General features: G+C 43.6%; 2 protein-coding genes across 5 annotated transcripts; one reads left to right on the top strand and one right to left on the bottom strand.

Moving 5' to 3' along the window:
* Window positions 1–144: 144 nt before the first annotated feature.
* Window positions 145–9,471, bottom strand: pbxip1a (pre-B-cell leukemia homeobox interacting protein 1a). Of its 4 annotated transcripts, none has more exons than XM_089023703.1 (10): window positions 9,135–9,471; window positions 8,512–8,660; window positions 6,608–6,695; window positions 6,463–6,529; window positions 4,536–5,035; window positions 3,191–3,475; window positions 3,072–3,100; window positions 2,800–2,851; window positions 2,556–2,696; window positions 145–2,174 (listed from the first exon to the last, which is right to left on the bottom strand). In XM_089023703.1, the coding sequence occupies exons 2-10, from the start codon at window positions 8,581–8,583 to the stop codon at window positions 1,636–1,638; spliced, it is 1,773 nt and encodes a 590-aa protein (XP_088879829.1). In that variant the 5' UTR covers window positions 8,584–8,660; window positions 9,135–9,471; the 3' UTR covers window positions 145–1,635. The 4 variants fall into 4 exon arrangements, with proteins under 4 accessions (XP_088879829.1, XP_088879828.1, XP_088879827.1 ...); XM_089023702.1 differs by having other exon boundaries at window positions 9,151–9,471; XM_089023701.1 differs by having other exon boundaries at window positions 4,536–5,031; window positions 6,462–6,529; window positions 9,164–9,471.
* Window positions 9,472–10,268: 797 nt separating this feature from the next.
* On the top strand, window positions 10,269–12,230 carry cks1b (CDC28 protein kinase regulatory subunit 1B). The gene is made up of 4 exons (XM_089023339.1): window positions 10,269–10,392; window positions 10,626–10,696; window positions 10,850–10,977; window positions 11,650–12,230. The coding sequence occupies exons 2-4, from the start codon at window positions 10,638–10,640 to the stop codon at window positions 11,694–11,696; spliced, it is 234 nt and encodes a 77-aa protein (XP_088879465.1). The 5' UTR covers window positions 10,269–10,392; window positions 10,626–10,637; the 3' UTR covers window positions 11,697–12,230.
* The last annotated feature ends 10,607 nt before the right edge of the window (window positions 12,231–22,837 follow it).

The following is a 22,837-nucleotide window of genomic DNA, read 5'->3' as shown; positions in this document are numbered from 1 at the left end:
ACGACCTTATAACACTCAGGAAAGTCCGGAAGCACGAAGCAGGCTTCTGATTGGCTACCGTGCAGAGTATGCAAATTACCATTTTTTTTCTATCTTGAAGTTGTCGGCTACCCGGGCGGAGACGTTTCGTAAGTTGTACGCCCGACGGAAAAGTTTTTAGCAAAGACAATGCGGGCTTGGTTTTGGAGTTTATTGAACTGAACACTGGATCGCATCGGGGAGGGCATGAATCCAATCTGTCAAACACATGCGCTTTGAAAACGAGCAGAAAACACAGCAAGAAAGCTCAAAAACAAATACCGATGACATTCAAACAACTTCCGAGAAATGAGGCACAAAAGGCTCACATTCGTCTATCGCAACACATTCCTTTCAAAGATGACCAAAAAAAAAAAAATCACAATAAAAAGGCACAGCAGCAAATTGAATTTCAAAATAAAAGTACAGTTTTACACCACTCAATAAATAAAATTAAAACTATGACAACCCCCCCTCCCCAAAATCAATAAAACTTGCCTGTAGGACATGTGCCATGAGTCTCCATGAAAACACGCACGCACACGCGCGCGCGCACACACACACACACACACACACACACACACACACACACACACACACACACACACACACACACACACACACACACACACACACACACACAACCACCTGTCATCTGACAGGACCTGTCATCAAAAGTCTCAAAGAAAAAAAAATGAGATCGAGGAAGCCATGAGCGGTCTTGACTAGGGGGATGACAAACAGGACAAAAAACATCACCAGAGGATTACAGTAATCCCCCACTTACTCATAATAAAGTAACACAGGAACTGCTATCTACTGGAAAAAATATACTTTTTTTGAAGGGTAAGTATTTTTCAGTATGATTTGTCAATTTGAAATCACTAATATGCTATTTTTGATCACATTAAGATTCTTTTGTAATAATAATAATATATTTCAGTTATAAGTGCCTTTCAAAATTCTCAAGAACACTTTAGTGACGATATTTTTTTCTGCGGGTGAGCAGCGGCAGCCACACGCCGCAGTCTTCACACAACCCGTAATAACCTGGCAATAGTAAATTTTTGCCATTCTGAGCCCCCAAAAATGTTTGGTTATGTTTTTATATAGTTTTATTTAAAAAAACTATTGTAGTTAACTCATTCACTGCCGGGGGTGCCGATAAAGCGCTGGTCAGACCTCTGATTTTTTTTCCCCTTCCACGAGGGGGCAACATTTGCCTTTTTTTCCATGTTAGTGCTTTGTTACAGCTTTAGCTGTTGTGAAAGTGCTATATAAATCAATATGTATGTATCGGATTGTGTACAACTGCCATTTCAATCTCAGATAACTCCAGACCCATATAGTTGGTTAATTTAGGAATTAACTTTTTTTACGGATGAAATAAGAGCGTGGACAGTTTCTAACGCTGTATTGAATGTTTATATCGTCCTAAAACTCAATATTCGATGGGTCATGGAATTTGAATGACAATGACAAAAACCCTGGCACTGGAGTAGACACATTTTTGCACATAGTCTGACAGTGAATGAGTTCTAATAATAATAATTACTTTTATTATTAGTAGTAGTAGTATTATAATGCAGCAATTTTCATTGAGCCAAAAGAGGTGGCTCAATGTTGTGCCACGGCGGCAAACTTCTCCAGAGCTTCCCTCTCAAACTCCTCCATGGCCTCCTCCAGGGCGTGGTCGCAGTCCTCCGCCACCACCGCCATGTCCTCCAAGATGTCCGCCACATCCTCGACGAAGTCGGCGAAGGGCCGGACGTTGTGCGTGAAGACTCCGCCGCTGAAGGTGTCGGCCACCAGCCAGCGGAGGATGTTCTTGCTGTCGGTGGGCGTGCCCTTGAGCTTGTCCAGGTAGCCTTCCAGAAGGTTCTGGAACTTGGTCAGCTCGACGGGGAAAAGGCCCTCCTGGGCGGCGCAGTCGTCCACCGAGGCGCAGGGGCGTGGGCGGCTGCGGCGATGCATCTTCCATTTGTGCGCCCGCCAGAATTTGACGATGTCGTCTGCGGTCTGTTCGCGCTGACTGCGCCACGCATTGTCCTTCCTCCTGTCCTGGCGGTCCTCTGAGATCTCCCGCCGGATGTTCTCCAGGTTCTCCCACACTCTCCACCAGCGGTTGCCGCCATCTTGCCGCTCACGTTTGTGGGCTGCGTCAGAATGAGGTCAAGAAATGCAGTCGTGTCAAGCTTTTTGCTTTTGTTTTGCGGATGGCTACTTTTTTGGGGGGTTAACATGTTAGCATTTTGCAGTTAGCATACTGGGCTTGTCAATAGCTTGAGTGCCCCCACTTCCTGACCCTCCCACATTTGCAATGATGCGCGATTGACCATGCTTGAGTTGATAGCAATGGAAACAATAAGAGCTAGGGCCACTTTTGGGCCACTTTTGGGCCGCTTTTGGGCCGCTTTTGGGCCACTTTTGGGCCGCTTTTGGGCCGGGCCACTTTTGGGCCGCTTTTGGGCCACATGATGAAATGTGTCAACTAAGGCCTCACACAAAAACACTTCTGGGATCAACGATTGGCTTACCCTCTTTGACCTCCTGAATGATCTTTGTCAGTTCCTGCCTCAAGTGTTTTTTTCCCAGCATCTTCCTGACGGCGCACAGCTCCTTGGAACTGATGTCCCCATTGTTGTCCATGTCAAACATGTCCACGACTGCTTTGAACTCTGGACGCACACAAAGGCCACAGCACCAAAATAGCAAGAAATTGCAACAGAGGACGAGGAACACATTTTAGCGTACGGACATACGGTACACGGGAAGACAAACCTGCAGGCAACTCCTTGGTGACCAACACGTCGGTGTTCCCTTGAGCAGCTTTCTGTGAGGGAAGCGAATATGGTATTTTCTGGACTATAAGGCACATCTTCAAACAAAGGACATCCAGTATTTGGTTTTTCTACGTCTTCCTTTCCTTTCCTTTTACTTTCATCACTTTACTTTCTCCACTGCGAGACTAGCAAAGTCATTTTTGGAGAAGAAATACGGTGACATGACTTTCAAGTGCCCGCGGGTGACTAATGGGAAGCGGGAAAACCCACCTGGCTTTGTTCTCCATCGCTCAATTGACCTGTAAACAAGCACAAACAACGCGGAGGCGTCACTCATCGCCGCAGCTGACAAATTGGCGGACATTTTTTTGCGTGGCTTTGGAGCTCACCGGAGAGGACGAGGGCGACGAGGAAGACCACCACGGCAGTGCTCGCGATCCATTTGTTCAAAAGCCACCAGGACTTCTCCTTGTCTATTCTCTGCGGCGGCTTGAATACTATCTCCAATTCCTCATCCTTGTCTTCTTCATCCTCGTCTTCTTCATCCTCGTCTTCTTCATCCTTGTCTTCTTCATCCTCGTCTTCTTCATCCTGGTCTTCCACATCGGAGGCGTTAGTCTGGAACCGGATCGTCCTCCTGCGCAGTCCGTCGTCATGGTGACCTGTCGGGCTTACTGAAATGGCGTGATAGGAAATTCAGTCCAGCCGAAAGATACAATTTGTAAATTGTAAACTGGAAATGTTGAGTCAAATCTTGACTTAAAACATTTTGAAGACCTTTTCGGGCACCCATTCACTAGTTTTTTTTCTTAAGATCTGAATTAACTTGAGAAAGGCAATTAAAACAAATGAATTCTGATTAATTTCACATTTGTGGAACATACGCAACAAAATCACCGCTAATTATTGTGATGCCGTATTTCTTTTTGCTATCTTTGTGACTGCTTTATTTCCTGTATATGATAGCTAGCCATGTTAAGCGCTTTGTTCCAGCTTCAGCTGTTGTTAATCAGTAATAATAATACATTTCATTTATAAGCGCCTTTCAAAACTCTCAAGGTCACTTTACAGTCATAGGATAAGTTTTTCTGTGGGCGAGCAGCAGCAACCACACGCGCCAGCAGTCTTTTTATCTTGACTTTATTCTTATTTCTTTTTTCCTTTCTTCACTGCTTTTTATTTATCTAGCAATCCAGCTATCTATCTTGCTATCTAGCTCACGACCTACCTAGCAACTTATTTTATCTAGCAATCTAACTATCTATCTAGGTAGCTACCTACCTATTTGCTATTGCTATTATCATTAGCTATTTATCATCAAGCTAGCTAACTTTCAATCTATTTGAGTTACTTAAAAGCGCGAAATTAATCAATATGTATTGTATTGTATTGTATTGTCTTGTATTGTATTGTACTGTACTGTACTGTTTTGTATTGTATTGTATTGCATGGAATGGAATTTATTGTATTGTATTGTATTGTATTGTATTGTATTGTATTGTATTGCACTGCACTGCACTGCACTGCACTGCACTGCATTGTATTGTACTGTACTGTACTGTACTGTACTGTACTGTATTGTATTGCAATGGAATTTATTGTATTGTATTGCACTGCACTGCACTGCACTGCACTGCATTGCATTGTATTGTATTGTATTGTATTGTATTGTATTGTATTGTATTGTATTGTATTGTATTGTATTGTATTGAGGTCCCCTTTCAGGACAGCTACCTTCTTGTTTCTCCTGCATCTCAAACTCAGGCGGCTCCTGGACTTCTTCCTCGTCCTCCATTTGCATTGAACCGAGGCTCTCTGGTGCTTTGACATCATCGGCCGGGTTGGGGTCCGGCGGGTCTCGGTTGACGTCGGCGTCCCCGTGCCACAGCGGCTCCGAGGCGACGACAGTCTCGGCGGCCATGACAACCGCTTCCGGTTGGTCGGCGACCGCCTTATTCGCTTCCCCGAGGGTCTCGTCGGGCTCGGCCAAATCCGGCGGCGCCCCAAAATCCAGGCTGGAGACGAAGGCCATGGACGGGGGCTCGTTGGCGCAGGGAGAGCTGGTCACCATGTAGTGAATGACGGGGGCCTGGCTCTCCGGGTCCTCGCACTCCGGGTCCTGGCCCTCCGGGTCCTGGCCCTCCGGGGCCTGCGCCGCCAGCTGCTCAGGCTGGAGAGGACAGCAAAGGGTGGGCCCGTCGCCGGACTCTGGGGCAGACTCTTGACACACCTGCCAACGAGTGTGTGTGATGGAATTAATCATTCATCTTCCATCCCTTGCCGCATAAAAACACGTTTTTGTTCATCAAATTTGGCTGGCTCCCTTCAATACAATACAATACAATACAATATATATTGATTGATTTAGCGCTTTTTAGTAACTCAAATAGATTGAACGCTAGCTAGCTTGATGATAAATAGCTAATAATAATAATAATAATAATAATAACAATAATAATAATAATAATAATAATAAATAATAATAATAATACTTTTTTAATGCCGTTTATAATCTGAAATGATTGCTTTTCACATGTATTTCATTTTGACAACTGGTTCACATAAATTATTATTATTATTATTAGCTATCTATTAGCGATATAGCTATCTAACTGGCTAGCTACCTAGCTAGCTATCTATTAGCTATGTTCTTGAGAGTTTTGAAAGGCGCTTATAAATACAATGTATTATTTTTATTATTATTATCGCTATCAGCTATATAGCTAGCTATCTATCTAGCTGGCTATCTAGCTAGGTATCTGTTGGCTATTGATTGGCTGATTAGCTAGCTTTCTATCTATTCGAGTTACTTCTGGGTTAAGTGAATGCTGGCGCGTGTATAATGTTGATCTCTGAAACATGGTGTGTTCATTATTTCCAAGCGCCTTTCAAGATTTTGAAATGTACAATTTAGAAGCAAAGCTATGTCACATGCTTGTGTCATAAAAATCTTTAATCATAAACATTATGAATTACAGGACACCTTTTATTGTGTTTGAAAGCCCTCGCTGAATCAAAGAGGGCTTGGCAGTTTCGGTGGAGGGGGGAGGGAGGTCCTCTCCCATTGTTTTCAGGTTTTTCCTGGTTGTTGCGGCTAACCGCAGAAGGTTACGTAATATGTTCAAGTGCTGCTTATCTCAACGCTAAGCTGCAGGTTGCTTAAAAATGGCTGACCTCGATTTTGCCAAGTTATGAGTCAACAAACTCGACGTGGCGGCGGCACAGTCTCACAACCACATTTTGGGGGAGCTGAATTTGATGGATTTGTTTGAGTGGACGGATGTGCTGTCCTGAAGTCATTAACAAATTAATGCTATATTGCTAGCTGTATATTAGCTATGTAGCTTTCAGGCTGGCTAGCGGTTGGCTGTCTATTAGCTGGTTGGCTGTCTAGGTGGCTATTTATTAGATGTGTAGCTGTCTAGCTGGCTGGCTATCTATTATCTGGCAAGCTTTCTATCTATTTGAGTTATTTCCGGGTTGAGTGAATGCTGGCGTGTGTGGCTGACACTGCTCACCCACAGATAAACTTATCCTGTGACTCTAAAGTGACCTTGAGAGTTTTGAAAGGCGCTTATATATGAAATGTATTATTATTATCTCCAAAATATGACTATCCAAATTCAGTTTTGACACAAACTGTGGGTGTCGTTCACCAACCTGATGGCCTTCCTCTGATAAGATGCACTCCACTGGAATGTCACTAGGCTTGATCTCCCCAGCAACACCTGCAATGACACACAAGGTGAAACACTTTTTTTTGTTGCAAGACCGCATTCACAGCTGTTGTCCTTGACTTTCCGTACCTGCCGCCATGTCTTCCGAAAGGCTGGGGGCATCACCCAGACTCTCCGTGCCATCGTCCAGCGCTCCCCCGTTGTCAGCGGCCACTTCCTGTGATAGATGAGACAAAAAAAAACACAAAATAAACAAAATAAATGGTATCTTCCATTTTGTTTACGCTGTGTTGCTCAGCTCAAATGTTACTTCTCCATCACTTTAATGCACAGGTGTCAAAGTCAAGACCCGAGGGCCAACTATGCCACGCCACATTATTTTATTCGGCCATGCGAAAGCAAATCAAGCATGTCAAGTGCCATGATGTTTGCTTAAGTCCCAAACAAAATTTCAAATTGTCATATATAAAACCACAAGAACAATCACTATTCTTGACTTCAAATTTGAAAACTAGTTATATACTACAAGTCCAAGATGGCGCCCGCAGCAAGTGTAGCCCGCAATGAGAAGAAAGGAGCGTCAATGGATGCTACAGCTTGGTGTTTGCTTTCAACATTTAGCTTGTAGCAGACGTGAACATTCCACCATGATGTCCCTGATCCACTGGTGAAAAGGATGCTTTGATCCTCTCCTCTTTCATCTAGAAGTGCTTCATTGAACAAAGGGTGCAGAAAGTGCTTAATATATTGAATGACTGTTTGTCTTTTGGGTTGTGTCACATGACTTTTTTTGTTTTGTTTTTAATAATAATAATACATCGGATTTGAATTGGATTTGCCTTTATTAGTCTTGCAGTGGAGAAATTTACATTTCACAGCAGCAAAGTGATGAAAGGAATAAAAGTAGAACCACAAAATACATGAGCTGCTAGAAAAGTCTTGAAGTCAAAAGAACAAAAAAGTCATTCCTTCTTCTGTACTCTCTTTGTTACATGAAGCAGTTCTAGATGAAAGAGGAGGTTATCGAAGCATTTAATTTCTAAGCGCCTTTCAAAACTCTCAAGGACACTTTACAGTCACAGGATTTTTTTTGTGCGGGTGAGCAGCGACAGCCATTCGCGCCAGCGTTCACTCACAGCAGCAAAGTTATGAAAGGAAGCGGAAAGGAAAGAAAGGAAACAAAAAACTAAATAACAAATATGACAACACAAAGACAGAGAGTCCTTCATTCTTAAGCACTTTCTGTACCCTCTTTGTGATATGAAGCAGTTCTAGATGAAAGAGAGGATCAAAGCATCCTTTATAGCAGTAGATCAAGGATGTCATAGGGGAATGTGCACGTCTACTACAAGCAAAATGTTTAAAGCAAACACTAATCTGTATCATCTATTGACCAAAACAGATTGTCTCACATCTGCTGTCCCACATAAATCCGCTTCAATTCCAAGCCGCGGCAGTTCCACATACGCATCGGCGTGACTTTGTGATTTTGCTTTGTTTTGACGTCAAGATGGCGCCGTGAGAGTGGCTGCCTTTACAGCAGCTTTGTATCGTGTTTTTCTACTTCCTTTCATCACTTTGCTGCTGTGAAATGTAAATTTCTAGACTGTGAGTCTCATAAAGGCTAATACAATTCATTAATTTGTTTTGCGCTACAGGTGTAAAATGTGGAGGTGATGAAACATTCTAATGGATTCCCCAAATTCTTAATGGCACTCCAGAGGAAACCGTTGCTACAATGTGGCCCATGGCAAAAAAATGACTTGCTTTAAAACAACCACATGGAATGCAAAGTGGCAAACAAAGAGGCAAACACATAAACGTTTTAAGTAGACATGCCGAGAACTATGCCAGAATGCTCATTAAAGGCCAACAACAAAAAAATCAGATGAGTACAATTTTGTTCTCCATTATTTTTTAAATAAATGACCGCTTGGAAATTGATCTCCAATTCAAGAGCACACTCAGGTCACCAACAGTCATCAACATTCGGTGAAACAACTTTAGTGTGTGAGGTCGTGTTCAGGCCTAACCTCTGGGGAGAGGAGCGTCCAGCTGCTGGTGGACGAGCCACTGCTGCCAGTGCTGCTGTTGTGGTCCGACATTGCTACCTTGCGGCGCCCTCTTGGCAGGCACAACCCAAGGGACACAATTCGATCTCTTTTCTTGTTCTTGTTCAAGTCTGCAGAACACACCGCAGTTATTCGGTTACAAAACGACTTCAGGCGTGAAGATTTGTTTTTAGGGAGGTGGTCGAAAGTAACAATGGGCACAAAATGCACACGGACGACCACAGCCGTGATGCGTGCACGCGCACGCAATCAAACGGGATTAACGCGTAATATATGTTACGCAACGACGCGGTGATTCCCTTTCAAGTAGCATCTCATCCTATGAATGACGAATTCGATGCTTTGTCCAAAATTTGACGTGGACTGCTGGCAAATTAACCCCAAAGTCACAACAGCGAGGTCACGCTTGTTGCACGCACGTCAAGGCAGATAGAGGATCGTTTGCATTCCTGGGCTCACATAGATTGATTTTTGCACGTTTGACGCTCTCGTGTTGGTAAACAAAGGATGCGAAGGCACTTCCGGGTTGACGCGCGGCTACGCATGGACCACAAACAAGGGAGACGTCATCATTACAAACACACCTCAATGCATATTTACCCCAGGTACTTGCCAGTAACTTCCACTCTCGATGATCCCGTTATTATCATCGGGTCCTTGAATTTGGGAACTTCGGGAATTCTGAACTGCCTCACGTCAGTCCCGTTAAGTCTGTCGACCAATCGGATTTCAGAACGCACTCATTGGAGGGACTAACATCTGAGTGAAATTCTACCAATGGCGCAGTGGTACTTGTCAGCCAATTGCATTTCATCCAAACCACATCTTCTTTGCTCCCCACCAATAAAAATGTGTGAATCAGAGGCGTGGCTTCAGCAACATTTGGCTTTGATTGATGTTTGGCAGGTGATGGCGACCTGAAGATCCTCTCGACACAAAGTTAAAGCGTAAATGCGATCGAGCTCGTGTATTTATACACAGGAGGGGCAATCGTGAACCAACCACCCAAGGACACGTCCGTGCGGCTATATTGGACTGGGGGCACGGGGGACTTCCCTCGCAGTTGCTCTGGCCGATCATTTATTTCATCATATTAAAGCACTATAATACACGTTAAAATGACTTTTTTGCACGTTCAATACGTCGTTTGATTGGTATTAAATCAGAATCAGAAAACCTTTATTCGTCCCACAATGTGGAAATTTGCAAATGCAGGATACATTATTTTCCCCTACAGCAGAAATTGAGAACAAATAACAAGCAAGTTATAATCTTGCCGAAAGTAATTCTGGGATGTATTAGTGAGACAATGATATAAAACCCCCATAAGTGACAAAATAAACAAACAAAGACATAACTTAACGTTCATCACTTCGCTCATGTAGATACACAGGCGCTGAATTTCTTACACCAAAGCATGCCATCTCTCATGTTCTTTATCAACAACGCGCTTCTTTTGCAATTCATAGTAAACCCCATTAAAATGAATTGGAAATTAGTAAATTATGTTGAGTTGGGCACTTGTTGTCAACGTCCATGCATTCTATTTTATAGGAAATTTGCCCCGACAAACATGAACTCCAGGTTGTCTCATCGGTGATGATTTATCGGACCAATCAGAAAACCCAAGTTTAGTGACTACATCAATCTGCGACGATCATATTGGACCAATAAATGTGTCGGCTTCCTGGCCGGGTCAGCCAATGAGAAGAGGACAGGCTGATTTGAATGGTGGAATGCGGGCTCTCCTTGTCATTTAAGCGCGAAGTTAAGCGAGCGTCGCCGTTTCGCACTCAAAAAGAGAAAGAAACCAACTAAATCCAACTCCTCTCCGAGAAAAAAACAGGTAAACTATGTGTCTCGCGTCTATTTTCCATGTTTGCAAACACCCTTCGTGTATTTTAAGGTACAAACTGGACGCCTGGGGATATCCTAGCCGAGCTAGCATAATGATAAACATTTAATATACTTCACCACGGCTTGCCACGTCTTCACTACTTTTGCTCGATAACAATGTCTTTTTGTCGTCAATGAAGCTGTCCTTAACGTTTTTCAAACCCCCCTTCGCCCTCCACCAGGTTGCCAGCATGTCGCACAAACAGATATACTACTCTGATAAATATGACGACGAGAAATATGAATACAGGTATGTTCGTGTCTTGTTATACTGTCAGCACTTCCAGATGTGTTTTCCACTCTTCAATTCAATCAGCGAGTCTGACAATTCGAAATGATATCAACCCAGCAGCTATGAATAATTTTTTTTCTGCTTTTTGTCCTCCCCCTTGCTATCATGAAGACACGTCATGCTGCCCAAAGATATCGCCAAGCGTGTACCAAAGACCCATTTGATGTCCGAGTCCGAATGGAGAAACCTTGGCGTGCAGCAGAGCCAAGGATGGGTTCACTACATGATCCACCAGCCAGGTAATTCAGCATCTTAGCAATAGCATTAGCTACTATTCTACTAATATCGACAGACTGCATCAACAAGGTTTTCTTCGGTTGATGGCCAGATCACGTTGAGGTGACAAAATGTGCAGAATGAGCCAGTTTACATAGTCACCAGTCATTGCGCAGTACATCAGTACTACGACAATACCGTAAACCTCAGGGGTAACATTAAATGAAACGTTTTTAATGCTGTGGTTTTTGTGCAGATCGGTAACAGATTTGTCAAAAGAGGCTTCTCTGAGCATTTTATTAATTGCGAAACAGATTGATTAAATTTATTTTTATTAATTCAAACAGACATGGACGGTGTTACCAGGCATAAAAAATACAACCTTTTCATTCTATGTCATTCACTCCCTAATATAATTTTTGAATCAATTCAATTAAAAGAATTTGAAATCTATGTTGTTATTGATGATTCAATGCCACTTTTACTGATACTTTGGCTTTTTGCCGTTGTATCGGTACGGTGCCGTACCGAATGAGGAATTTTGGAATTGTGGATAGGTATTTTTAAATGCACGTTTCTTGCAATTCTGACTCGCCTGCTGCTTTATCATCTGATGGTGGCAGACTCTGATCTTTTTACACGTGACTGATTTAAAGTACCTCCCCGTCTGCGCTTGTTCTTTTCCCACCCCACAGAGCCACACATCTTGCTCTTCAGACGCCCCCTGGCCAACCAAAAGTAAAACGAACTGAAACGCAGCGGTCATGCTGCTGGATTAGAAAATCTCTTGCGCCGTCCTGGCCTGACTTGAAATGTGAGAGAATCTTGTCGCCGACTTGAAACGAACTCAACACCGGGGGTCTGAAATAATGGAGGGAAAAAGAATTAACTCACTTGTGAAGTCTGAAGAAAGACAATGCACATTTTCTGCCTGCTTTAATCTCGCAAATCTTTTGTCCAAGTTGCTCGCGTTATCTTTTTTTTTTTTTTTAATTTTAAATGAACATACTGGGTCGCCATGTGAAGAAAAAGCCACTTATGGATTGTCACTCGCGGTCCATCAAACACCATGGACACACAGCGTGACTTGTTGCTGCTGAGTGGAAAATAACTTTTTTTTCTGTCGTCGTGAAAGCTGCTTTGGCGGATTTGACGGTCCTCGTTTTCAATTTTTCCCAAAGAAGAGAGTGTCGACATCCCGTGTTCACGAGCTGCTCTGTGTATATATCTATGAATGTTTTGTCATTTTTGAAATAAATGTCCAAATGTTTTGAAACCCGAGTGAGAGGACTTCTTTTCGCGTTGACCGACTCTGTTCATATCAGTTCATTTCAACAAGCCAGATTGTGAATACACAAGCAATACCAAAAACAATGGGGGTTCCTCTCTGGTCCTAATTGGAGTCCCATGGCCACTAGGGGGCAGCACAAGACAACAGGGAGCAAATCTGTACGTTTGTTGACTTGGTGGTGGAAGTTATTCTCCTAACCCGTCTCCTTTTCTTTTGTGTGCATTCCTTTTAAAGCAGGGGTCTCAAACTCAATTGACCCGAGGGCCGCTGGAGGCAGAGTCTGGGTGAGGCTGGGCCGCATCAGGATTTCCACAAGAAAATCACAGATAAAACATTTCAATGTTCTCAAAATCTTTATTTTTAACACACAAAAAGACGAATTAAACGAATACATGGAAAAATGGGTAAAAAATAAATTAACCAGTCATAAATAAATGAAATAATTATAATGATCATAAGGCAGATACAGACGACTGGAAAAAAAACATCGGAAAACTAATTATTTTAATAAAGTTTCAAATGTCTGTATTCACAGTTCTTTAACCTTTAACTTTCTTCACATAAAGAAAATATTGAACATGAACTGTCCTAAACATGGCTTCTCTTGCCTACTTGTTCAGCTCCACACTCAAGTTTCATTCATATCAATCATGCGGGCCGCACTAACATTAATCTTTCATATCAAGGCGGGCCGCAGTTGGCCCACGGGCAGCGAGTTTGAGACCCCTGTTTTAAAGGAAACAAAAACAATGGTTCGCCATTTCCTTTGTTCTTTCAACGCTGTATCTGTGCAAACAAAAGCCCACCTGTCCCGGATGCGCTCGCTTTGACTTTGCTTGAGTCGGCCGAGACGCGGCAGGGCTCAGCGTTGCGAGTAAAGCTAATGGAGCAAAGAAAGAGTTTGGTACTCCCCCCTACTGTCTGACAATTTGCGAAAAATGTTGCAGAGGTAATCACAGTGGCTGGTCAGCAATCGAGGCCTCTCGCTGAGATCCAGACGCGCAATCTGTGAAGCTTTTGAAGGTGTGATGGAGAGGGTGGAAAAAGCCTTGCGCATCTGCTCAAATTGCTTCCCGTTGCCGCCGAAAAAGCAACTGAAAATCAGACTTTGTGGCTTTTCTGTGTTTACCAAACGGGAAAATGTCGTCTTCATTTTGGTGGCAAATGACCTTTTTACAAAAATGCACCTAGTATGTCGGCCACATGCGGTTTTGCATCCCGGATTGAAGTTTGAAAATGTCAACGAATGTCCCTCATTGGCCGTGAATTATAACCACAAGCTGTGGTTAGCCTGCGTTGCCGTTTCGGCCTTTCAGCCCATATTTCCAGGTATCTCGATACCAAAACCCAAACAGTCACTCGTAAAATTCCCTGTGCCTGTGTGGCTTTTCCGCAGGTACTCCCGCTGTCCAAAAACATGCACGACAGGTGAATGCGACCCCCCGTAATGATAAAGATATCCGTGTAGGCTCTCAGTCGTAAAGGAGTGGTCTTTCGAGGAAATGGTTTCTTCAGGTGTTATCTATACTTCTTTGAAGGTGTCTGATGTTTCGCTCCTCATCCAAAAAGCTTCATCAGCGCACTAAAGTTGTGCTGGTAAACGATCAAGCTGGTTCAAAGCTGAATATTTGATTCCAATGTTCTCATCATCACATGTAACAACGTTATCAAGTATCGTTAATTGGTTTCGGACCGACATGGAAATCCGGTAAATCTGAGCTTTTGATGTGTAGAAATCTGACAAAGGGGAGGTGGGGGGTGGAGGATATTTGGCCACAGCAAAAGGCCGAGGAAGGTTCGTAATCGGAAAACGTGAGACAGGAGTGCCTGGATGACGAGAACAAAGAGGGCGAGCGAGACGAGAAAGAAGTTCACAGAGGCGGGAAGTTATTTAGGTGATGGGGGGGGGGGGGGGGTGTTCTCAAAAGAAACTTTGGTAGAGATGAAGAATGAGAGAACTGGATTTTCCGAATCTGGTTGAACTAATCTGAGATAAATTAGCATATGAATAATGCATGAGGCAAAATGTATAATTTAGTTAGGGTAAATCTGAAATGTTCCATCGCCTCCGATGACCTGCAATTTTTTTTTAGGTGAGCGCTCTGAATTATTTAAGTCATTGCCCCAATGTGACAGCACAACACATCGGCTCACAAAACAACAATGCCGCCACTGGCTTGCCTGCTTTTAGAGCGCCTCGTCGTCTTACACGGGACACCGAGGTGCAAAAAAAAAAAATGGGTCTGATAAATGGACGAGCATCATTTAATGTAATGTGTTGGCTCATTACAAATTCCACTGTCTCATACCCTCTCGTTTTTTTTTAATACATTTACCTTCCAGTCCCGTTAAACGAAAAACCCCCTGATGAGGTCACTTCCAGTCAGCCATGTCATTTGGGAATGTATCCTTGACACGTCTTTGGTGGGCTTCACTTGACTTCATCTCTTTAAGTGCCTCAACATGCATTAGGCAGCCCTGCTCCAGCTCTTCTCCTGATAGAATTAAAAATAAATAAATAAAACGCCCTGATGGGCCTGGAATCGATCTGGCGTGTGGCGCAAACCCTGGCGTGTCCCCTTTGAAAATATTTGGACTTGCGATCCCAACTGTATTTATCCGTCTTCAAATGAGGCCATCGGGTGTAATTGCCATTTATCAGAAATAAAGCTTGAAAGGACAACCGACGCCTCCGGACAAGTTGTGTCCATAATTTGTAAAATCACTTCAAATGACTTCTACTGAGCGCATTTTACAAAGATTCCACGACATACAGCGATATTTTATGTTTTAAGACTCTCGCTGAATATTCAGCAAGTCTTGTTTTCGAGTTGATGACAATGCCTGACGTGACGTCACGTCTGGAACGACCCTGACCGAGAAAGTGACACACAATGCATTTTGGGTACTTTGTTTGGTCTGAAAACTTCGTGTTGATGGCGAAATTAGAAGGAAAACACATAAATAATATGATGGTGAATTGTTGTGCGTTGCACCAAGACTACTATTTGATTCTAGTTAACATAAATTCCCAGCAGACAAATGAGCTAAATTTCTAACGGAGCTTGGGCGCCATCTTGTGCATTTTCTGGGATGCTACATTGGAGTCCTGATGGCTGAATTGGTCCGCAAGTACTTCTTTAATCGATTGCAAACATTTATGCTTTCCTCTTCAGACTACAGTAAAGTCTCGTTATATCGATATTCTCGGGAGTCGGAAAAAATATCGATATAACCGGACTATCAATGTATCCGATCCTGCGGCATGTAAATTTTCTACTTGCGTTCATAGAAATAGTATCGTAATAAGCAGTACTATCGATATAACCGATATCGATATAACGACACTTTACTGTATTTAAATCATATTCATAACTGGATGCGCAACAAGAAAGCATCTTCTCCGAATCTGAAGCCATTGTTTTGATTCTAGAGCAAGGCAAAGACGTCCTGGCGTGACGTCACGAACACCTTCTGAATCTCGCCATTTCCGGGGTTATTTTGAAGTAGTCTTGGGACATTTTAACTCATTTTTATTGGTGTTTTGCATTTGACTAAAAATATCAGCCTGCGTGTTTTGGGTATTTTAGATGCTATAAAACGTTTTCCTGATTTCAGTTAGGAAACAAAAAATGGTGTCGGTTGTCCTTTAAATTAATAAAATGCAGCTTTGCTTACCTTGCACAAAACTACCAATGACTAACACACAAAAAATCCCTCTCACCCAACCAAATGAAATTGTGCTGTTGTAAATCAATTTCACCACGTCGCGCTATACAGCGATTTTACGAAACCCGCGAGATGGCGTCCGACGTGTGCCTCCCCCCCCCCCCCGATCTTTACGCCGCACCCTCACCTCTGAAATGAAAGCGATCAATCGCTAAACCCTCTAACGACCCAAGTACTATTAATTGGCTGGGCCGCATTGATTCATCATGCTGGATTATGCCGCCGTCTGACATTATTGACCACCCGGGAGGTGACTTGTCCCCCCACCAGGACGAGCAACATGGCCAATGAGAGCTTAGAAATGAAAGCTCTTCCCTTGTGTCTGGGAAATCGCCTCGATGGGCGTTCACGGATACCCCCCACGCCAAACACACGCACATACTTTTCCACTGCATGTAATCCACAAACACATTTGAGTGTGATGCTTGTGAAATGAGGGGAGGGGGCGCAACATGAATAATGCATAGCAACATGTACAACTTCCATTGTGTTGATCGTTGCTGGAAAGAGAAGCGCTTGTAGAGACCGCCAGAGAATGTCGTATGCACCAATAAACACTTTAATTTGTTATTAAACTGTTCAGAATGTGTTCACGTCGAAAGTTTTGTGGAGAATGACCAATTTTCTTGAGGCAATTTTACATTCCAATGGCTATGTTGGATCGCGACAGTAACATGGCTGATATGCGACAAAGGCATGATGATACATTTTCTCTTCTCAGGTATATGTATCCGAGTCCTCCTCAAAGATTGGTCTGCATCATGTTGTCATCGGGAAATGTTAAAAACAACCTCCCCCCGTAAGTAACATCCATAATCGTGACAAAATATACACCAAACAGTCAACGCAACAAAAGGACAAAGTTTGTCAATCATTTTCAGAAGCTGTCAGAAGCATTGGCAATGTAAGATGACCACCGTGTCTTCAGTCTTGAGAGGCCAGTGGTGAGTCCTTTCGATAAACGTTGGCGCGTCCGTGGCAGGAAAGCCGTACGGGTCACTGCTGATGTTTATTTTGGTGAAGTCATTCACGAAATTTTTCTACAAAGTCCCGCTTAAACCGCCTCAAGAGACGCTTTGCGAAATGTACGCTGGAAAATGTTGACTTGCGTGGCTGGATGCAGCCAATCCGGATCATCCAATGGTCCATATGATCAAATCTCAGCAGAATGTAATCTAAATTGACCTTTGCCCACATGAAAGTGCCAACGCAAATTGAAGTTTAGGTGCGTTCGGTGGTTTGGGAAGAAAATGAGGTTAACGGGACTTGTTACATCACCGTTAGTGACGCAGAATAGCTTATTACAAAAAATAAAAATAAAAAATAGCAGCTACACTATTACCCAGACAATCAGTCCAAAACAAAATGTACAACATCAGCGGCTGTTTATCATGGGAGGAACATGACTGGATGGAAAGAACGTGGAAACTGTGGCGTTCTCCCGAGTGATGACAAGCGGCTGTTATCTGGCCGTTTAAATGCTTTTAGCCTCTTCTCTTTTTGAATTAGCTGTCAAAGCTTCCCGCGCTCTCCTTGACAATACTTGCGCCATGGGCACATGTAGGCTGTCTTGCTTCAAAGATAATTGCTTCGTTTTTTGGGGGGGAGGGGGTTGCTAACTCGCCTACCGGGGAATTTTTCTGTACGATGTGACACAACTAAAATGCAGTGGCAGGCCCTAAGGGCCTGGAAGAGATTCCCTGCTGGCCTAAGAATATCAAAATCACAGACGAATTCATTATATTTTGTCCATAAATTCTTTTTAAATACAGTAAAGTCTCGTTATATCGATATCGGATATATCGATGGTCCCGGTTATATCGATACTATTTCTATGCACGCGCGGAGAAAATTACATGCAAACAGGGTCGGATATATCGATAGTCCCGGTTATATCGATATTTTTTCGGACTCCCTTGAATATCGATATCACGAGACTTTACTGTAATTCCTAATTGTGTTTCAGCTTCCTTTCATTGCTTTTCCCCTGTTGTGCTGCTTCCAGATGTGTGTTTTCATATTTAAGCATTTAACCAATGACATTTCAGCCATCATTTTTTTTACCAGGGTCAGAAATTGACCTGGACGCCTTCACAACGAACTTTTCAAGAAAAAATGGACATCATTAAGAAATGTTGATGTTATTTGCTGGTTAACGGTACCCTCTAGTGGACTCTTAGTAAATCACATGACCGTTTTATAGTCTGAATTGATTCAGACGTAGCACTACTGAAGGCCTACGGATGAAATCCACGACCCGCTACTGCTCCGCTTGTGTGCTTGCAACCAAAACTTGTAAAGACGTTGATACTGACGGTGGGGGGTTTTAGGTTGGAGAGAGCATATCATAAAATTATGTAGGGAGTGTGCGGGATTAGTGCCACTTCGGGGAGCGCCATGGCAGATTTGGCAATCCCGCCAGTTTAGGTGGGATTAGTTTTGCTTGGAGACTTGGGGAAGGCGTCATGGAAACCAAAGCTCTTATCTATCCATTGTTGACAAAGTGAGAGCAGGGTGGTACCATCTACGGCCAACGGGATGCATCTATTTACTGGACCTGGCCGGGTGCACACGGTTCGACTCTGCGAACGACAGTGTCACGCTTCGGGTGTACAGTATCCGAAAAACCATTATTTTCAGAGATGACGTGATTCCCAGGGCATGGGATGAAGAATTTGATCTTCGCTGATATTTGGAGCGGAACAAAACCCCCTCCCGGGACGCCATTTGACTTTCAAATTTGAAAATAGCAAACATGGATTCCATTGAAAATGATTACAATGGAACCCGTTTCACCTTGATTAAGCGTACGGAGGATTTCAAAGTATTACTTAAATATTCCTGTTTGTCATGCGGATGTGGAAGTGAATTGCCGGGTCGTAAACACCTCCACAAAAATAAAAATAAATGACAAATGGATGCATGGAGTACCTGGAAGAATATTGGGGACTTGATACCATACTCATTGATATGGCATTAATCTATTTGGCCATCTGAAATAAGTGCTCTCTGTGCATTCCGAAGAACCCCCCCCCCCCCCCCATTCTTTTTTGCTCCATTTTCACCCCCACCGTCAATTTCCCACCCGACAGTGATCGCATCCGGCGGTATGTCCCAATGCGTTTTTGTGCCGGAGCTCCATTAAGAAAAAGCGCATCGCAATGAGCCCCTTTTGGTCCGGTGTGACTTTGCGGCAACAGGAGCGGCGCTTGAATCCCAATAAGCATCTGTGTCCCTTTTGTCCATGGGGGTGGGTGGGGGGATTTATTATTTTGCCCCGCAAATAGAACGCTTGCCCGTGAGATATTTGGCCCCCTTTATTGAGACCATCGGGGAGCCCCGAGAATGGAAAATAATGCTCATCTGGGGTGCATTTTCTTTGTCTTTAGAACATTGTGCTTCTAAGCGGCCCTGTTGCAGTAAAAACATCTTTTTTTCTGTTTCTCATAGTTTACAGCATCTTAACTCCTTCACTGCCAGACGTGCAAAAATGTGTACTCCAGTGTCAGGGTTTTAATCATTGTCACTCAAATTCTGGGAAATAAATAACAGCAAAGCACTTAAAGGACAACTGACACCTTCGGACAAGTTGTGTCCATAATTTGTAAAATGGCTTCAAATGACTTCTACTGAGCGTATTTTATAAAGATTCCACCGCATATAGCTATATTTTACGTTTTAAGACTCGTGCTGAATATTCCGGAAGTCGTACGTGACGTCACTGAAGGAACGCCCCTGACACATTGTAGTAGTCCTTCCATCACGTCAATACATTTTGCTGTCACATCAATACATTTTGCACCAAAAACAGCCAGAAGAGGGCGACCAAGCTCCATATAAGGAATTTAATTCCTCACAGGGAGCTTGGTCGACATTTTCTGCCTCTTTTCTGGGACGCTACATTGCAGTCTAGATGCCTCAAAATGACACGGAAGGACTTCTTTCCTCTTCAGAACTATTTGAATCATATTCATAACTGGATGTGTAACAAGAAAGCATATTCTCCAAATCTGAAGCCATTGTTTTGATTCTCCAGCAATGCAAGACCTCTTGGCGTGACATCACGAACTGGGCGCGGGACTTTCTGAAAATGCCCAATTCGCAGCTCAATTTTTTGCAGATTTTGGACACTTTAAGTCATTTTTATTGGTGTTTTGCATTTGAATAAAAATATCATACTGCGTGTTTTGGGTATTTTAGATGACGTTTTTCTGACGTCAGTTAAGAAACAAAAAAGTGACGTCGGTTGTCCTTTAAAACGGACATGATGAGTTAGCGTTGCGGTTATGCTATTAGCATGTACGCAATCATCAACCTTGTCGCCTGATGAAGCATCGCTTAAAAAAAAAATGCTGAATATGCAAGTTGACTAGATGCCGACTGTACCGATATTGCCTCCAAAATGGATAGGGGAGGGGGGCGTGAAAGGAGTCATTGTCTGTCAGAGTCACGACACAAAACCAAGCGCTCTTATGTAGTCAAAGAACGTCTACGTTGCAAACTACGTGACAAGTCTCTCGGCGCGGTCGTCTCCGGCGATGAGGCTGTACAAAGTGAAAGGGAGCACAACCGGGACGAACATGACACCCCCATTAACGCGGCTGCCTGTCAGCGTGGGTGTCGGCGGCCCGACGGCGGCAGACGCGGCCCGGCAGCAGTGCGCCATCAGGAGAGAATAACAAGTCCGCCGCTTAGTACAGATTGACTCGGGCGCCCATCAAGCACCGCGCCCGTGCCGAATTGGCGAGGAGCACATCTGGGGGTCGCGGGGGATTGGCGGACTGGAGTTTGCACTGAGGCGGAAGAGGAAAGGGTTGCGTTTAATTAGCGGCCCCGGAGAGAAGCTCGCTTGAGTCGAGGTAGGCAGCACGGACGGGCTTTAATTGGCCCTCCTTGGAAGCTGGCGAGACGGACATGCGCGATCAAAAAGTAGCTGGACTTTGTGTCTGCTCATCTGTAAAAGATGGAATCCTTTGATTAAAACAAAATCATAGGGCACTTTTATATTTGTATGCGTCTGTTCTGCAGAAATGAGCATACATTGCGCCAATCCAATCCATCCCGGTCCCGTCTAGAAAACATTATTCTAAATATACTCCCGCCACCCTAGCACCACCCGATCAATACCTGTGACTGCATATTGGTGATCAATCAAAGTACCAAGGCCGGATCGATCGCACGCCGTCAAACGTGACATAAATAAGGCCTGGCGATCGATGCCCCGCAAGAGGGGGGGAGGAGCTTGCACGCCGCGTCTCAATGAACCACCTCCCCAAAAAGCATTTTGGTGACCTCGCGTGACCCCCAGACAGCGAGCCTCAAAGACGTATACATCGGCGCTAATAGCGAGCGCGGTGATGTCGATGCGTTCGTTGGTGCTTCCGGGTGACCCCCACTTCCCTCGCCGTGTCACTGCCGCCATTAAACAGAATCAGCGTAATGACGTCGCGGCGCGGCGGGAGATTTGCTAATGATATCGAGCGGCCGAGCACTTTCCTTGCATATCAACAGATCATTAGCGTGATTTCTATGTGTCTGAACACCCCCCGCCCCCCGCCGCCAGGGAGGAGGCAAAAAGAACGGAAGCCTAATGGGCCCAATTGGAAATTGGGGGCTCATTAAGAACCGAGCGCAACGAGCTGTGCAAATGGCGGCGTAATTTCACATTTACAGGATGTGCTCTCCAGCCATGGGGACCTGATTTTTTTATTTAAAAAAAATCTTTACTTTCCTTCCATCATTTGGCTCGTCACTTTTTGATGATGTCACAAAACGTGTATTATGGTCAGAAGTAATACAATACATATTGATTTATCGAGCGCTCATAAGATAATGTTTGGTTTGGTTATCTATTTGGTTTTATTTACATCTTATTTGGTGTTTGAATGACGTAGTTGATTTAAAGATCTTTGAATAGCATCAACAATACGTTTCGGGCAAGATCGAGATCAATCCGATAACATTTTGATGTGATTCGACAGCAATTCTTCATGTTCTGAAAAAATAAGATGACTTATATGCCTGCCCAGTTGGAGTTTACTGTCAAAGTAAACATCAAACAAATAGAATTGCAACTAAAGCACATAGCATTGCTTTAGTAAAGTTTTGCTTCATTCTAACACACGATGCAAAATGTCTTCTTAAAACATTAGTTGTCATGGCGACATCGGGCTCATCAAGTTGATTGCCAGCCCGTCAATGGCGACCAAAACAAGTGTGAACGGGCGTTTCGCTCAACTTCAATGACTGACGAATACGCAGCCGACGGGCGAACCGCCGCGAAGCTTATCAGTCGGCGTGATGCGAATATTTACCCGCCGCTTTAATTAATTATGAAAATTAGCCCGAGCGGTGAACGCCAAATCTTGATCTTCACGCTTATCGCGGTCCTGCAGAGCTTGCGCAATTTGAATGGCAAATGGAGAAGAATAAACGCACACAAACACGATATCTCCAAAAACAAAATGCATTTCCCACTTCTGTACCACATCACTGTGTACCACCACCAAAAATTTGAGCCTTATATATATTTCGGGTCAAATTATTGCAAAGGTTGAACCAAAAGGTTGATGTTAGCACTAAACAAATAAATAAACATGTTAAAAGAACAATTGAAATCGAGTCGAAAATGCTCACTGATGCTGAGCTGTATCGGGTGGGACGTCAAGATCACATTCGCATCAAAATATTGAAAGTTACTGTAATTTGTTTGTATAACTAAAGCTGCCTCTTAATTTTGTGCATAATCTTTATTAATTTGGTATCGGTGGCTGATATCGCCATCTTCCACGGGGCTTCGATAACTCGTATTGGGCCGATACTGACATTGGTGTCAGTGTTGGGCTAATACTGATACTGGTATC

This window comes from Hippocampus bargibanti, linkage group LG20, assembly GCF_051943395.1.
Source record: "Hippocampus bargibanti isolate YZ-2025 linkage group LG20, ASM5194339v1, whole genome shotgun sequence".
Classification (NCBI taxonomy): Eukaryota; Metazoa; Chordata; class Actinopteri; order Syngnathiformes; family Syngnathidae; genus Hippocampus; species Hippocampus bargibanti.
This window is presented reverse-complemented; position numbering and strand designations above follow the sequence as displayed.